Source organism: Chlorocebus sabaeus, chromosome 11, assembly GCF_047675955.1.
Source record: "Chlorocebus sabaeus isolate Y175 chromosome 11, mChlSab1.0.hap1, whole genome shotgun sequence".
Classification (NCBI taxonomy): Eukaryota; Metazoa; Chordata; class Mammalia; order Primates; family Cercopithecidae; genus Chlorocebus; species Chlorocebus sabaeus.
In genome coordinates this window covers 128,508,047-128,510,665 of record NC_132914.1, presented here as the reverse complement: position 1 = coordinate 128,510,665, position 2,619 = coordinate 128,508,047, and the positions used below count along the sequence as shown (strand labels likewise).

General features: G+C 58.6%; 1 protein-coding gene across 1 annotated transcript; it reads right to left on the bottom strand.

The window, feature by feature from the left end:
- Positions 1–1,069: 1,069 nt before the first annotated feature.
- LOC103239416 (uncharacterized) lies at positions 1,070–2,319 on the bottom strand. Its single transcript, XM_008005236.3, is given in 3 exon segments — positions 1,070–1,540; positions 1,542–1,647; positions 2,081–2,319. Coding segments are annotated over 3 exon segments (816 nt in total).
- Positions 2,320–2,619: the final 300 nt, after the last annotated feature.

Genomic DNA, 2,619 nt, shown 5'->3' with positions numbered 1-2,619 from the left:
TCACCGCCATTCCTAACTCTGATGTGAAAATCCCTGCTTTCCTTAACATAACCCAGTTAGGGTCGCACTCATCACGGGGCCCCCATTGCCTCTGGCACACCCCAGGACTGACATCTGCGGGGCCCTTCCTGGTGGGCTTCGAGTTTCAGCTTCTGCACCAGCCCTGCCTTTCTGCAGGGGTCAGGGTGGGTGTCCTGTGTGGATTGGACCCTCTGACCCCCCCGCCACTGCAGAGGGGCTGTTCCTTCCGTTAAATCCCTTGTGTCTGAATCCACCCTGTGTGTTCCCTTTTCTCAGCAGGACGTTTGAAAAGCCCAGAGCCCCTCCTTGCAGAGCAAATGTCCAGGCTTCAGTGGTCACTGTCACATCCCAAGATCCCCCTTCATCAGGGGCCACTCTTGAGACTGGGCTGAAGCCCCCTGTAGAGATGAGCTTGGTGGGCTCAGGTTTAGGGGACTTTGAGGTTCACTGCCCTTAGGAGGGGCCTCTCCAGTTCTCCACAGTCCCCACCACTCCCCACTCCACTCCCGGGGACATGCACTCCCATGTTCTGCCTGGGTCCTGGGGGCATTGGAGCCCTGGGCCCATCCTGAGCGGGTTTTGAGGCTGGGCTGTGTGCAGCCACGGAAGGCCGTGGGCCCGTCCTGAGTGGGTTTTGAGGCTGGGCTGTGTGCAGCCACGGAAGGCCGTGGGCCCGTCCTGAGTGGGTTTTGAGGCTGGGCTGTGTGCAGCCACGGAAGGCTGTGGGCATGGGGCCAGCTCACTGCTGGGGGCCTGGTTTTCTCACTGTCCAGCTGTGTGGCTCGGGGGCCCCCATGTCTATGTCTCAGTGATGACAACGCTGGCCGTGTGGGTCCTGGTAGGCCTTGAGTGAGTTCCTCTGCTCAGACCTGAGCGCTTAGACCTGGCCGTAGCTCTGCCCTGTGACCTTGGCAGGTCACCCGGGGTCAGCTTTCCCATCGGAGTGTGGGGACTGGAACCAGCCACTCCCAGGTCCCTCCTCTGAGGTCTCTCTTGGCACTGGTCCTGGGGATAGGGCTTCAAGGGACTCTGGCCTCTCTCTCCCCTCTCAGTCCCACTTGCCATTGTCCTGCCCCCTGAGATGAGGGCATGGACGGCTGGGTACAAAATGGGGCAGGCAACCTTGCAGTGGTGGTAACCCTGTGCATTAAAGCCGGGCCTGGCACGTGGACCTCCTATGACCTTCCCCACAGGCCCGTGAGGCCGAGCTCGGCACAGCCCAAGACCACACCGTTCATGTGCAGTGGAGCTGGAGTCCAGGCTGCCCACCACGGCAGTGACTGCAATGGTGGCAGCAGGGGATGGTCACTGTCGTGAGCTGAAGCCAGGTGCTGCACTGACCTTGAGGGAGGGCTCCATGCTTCCCCTTCCCACAACTGCAGTGAGGCCTGGGAGAGCGGGGTCGGCTGTGGGTTTGAGTCCTGGGGTGCCCCTGGGCTGACAGGCCCCGCCTAACCTGCTCCTCCAGTGCCCCAGCCCTCCCCCACCCACCTCCCTTCCTCTCACTGCCCCCCTGGCCAACTCTGCTGTGGTCTCGGTGCCTTCCCAGCCTGGGCATCATCTGGTGGGAGGAAAGTGAGGGTCCCAGACTCTGTGTGATCCTGGCACATGACTGTGATGTGAATCCTACAGCAACGTTGAGCAGAGTGCTACCTGGGCTACTGCACTTGGCAGCCCTGGTTCCTCTTCCTCTGCCTCTTCCTGCTCCTTCATTCTCCCTCAGAGCTCTAATTTTCACTGAGATTTTATGTTTCATTTAACAAATGTCTGTCTCCCTGCTTGAACAGAACCTCCATGAAGGGGGAAGGGAAGAGTGTCTGTTGTATAAAAAGTTGTATTTCAGTGCATAAAACAGTGCCTGCCTCAAAGGGAGGGCTCAGTAAATATCTGTTGAATGAATAATTGCCTGGGTCAGCGAATGAATGGCTGAATGAATGATTTTCCCTTCCCCTTGGCACTGTCTGGAGTCCCCAGAACAGGTGTGGGCAGCAGTCCCCGGTCTGTGGCCTGTCCCACTAGACTCGAGGTCTGATGCTTGGTCTGGGTGGAGATCACCTACCAGGCTCCCAGACTGATCCTCTGCTCACAGGAAGCTGCGTCCAACCCAGCTGCCAGGAGCTCACTGCAGGGTGGAGGGAAGAGCAGGGACGATCTACGAGTGCCTGAACAGTACACAGGAGCCGAGAAGACGCTGCTTAAAATGCAGGCGTTGAAAGGAGTTTTGATTCCTTTTTTGAGTTGAATATGAGATTTCTGAGCAGCCGTGACAACTTGGGGTGGTGGGGACGGGGAGTCCATTCCTCAGTCAGATGGAGGAGGGGGTCCCCCTGGATCTCCTCTCGGGGCTCGAATCCTGATACTTCATCTCTTTCCACCTGCCCTGAGTGTATCTGGAAAGCTCCTGGGAACAGGGTGGGTCCTTGTTTTAAAGGTTGTAAGTTGAGAGCACCTCACATAACTGCCCGGGGTCGGCTCTGACGGGCCTCAGTCTGCTTGAGATGTCACACAGGAAGCCCCTGGGGACTCGGCCGCCCAAGCCCTCCTGGGTCAGACCAGATCACTGGGCCCTGCGGGCTCCTCTGTGAGTCCAGCATCGTT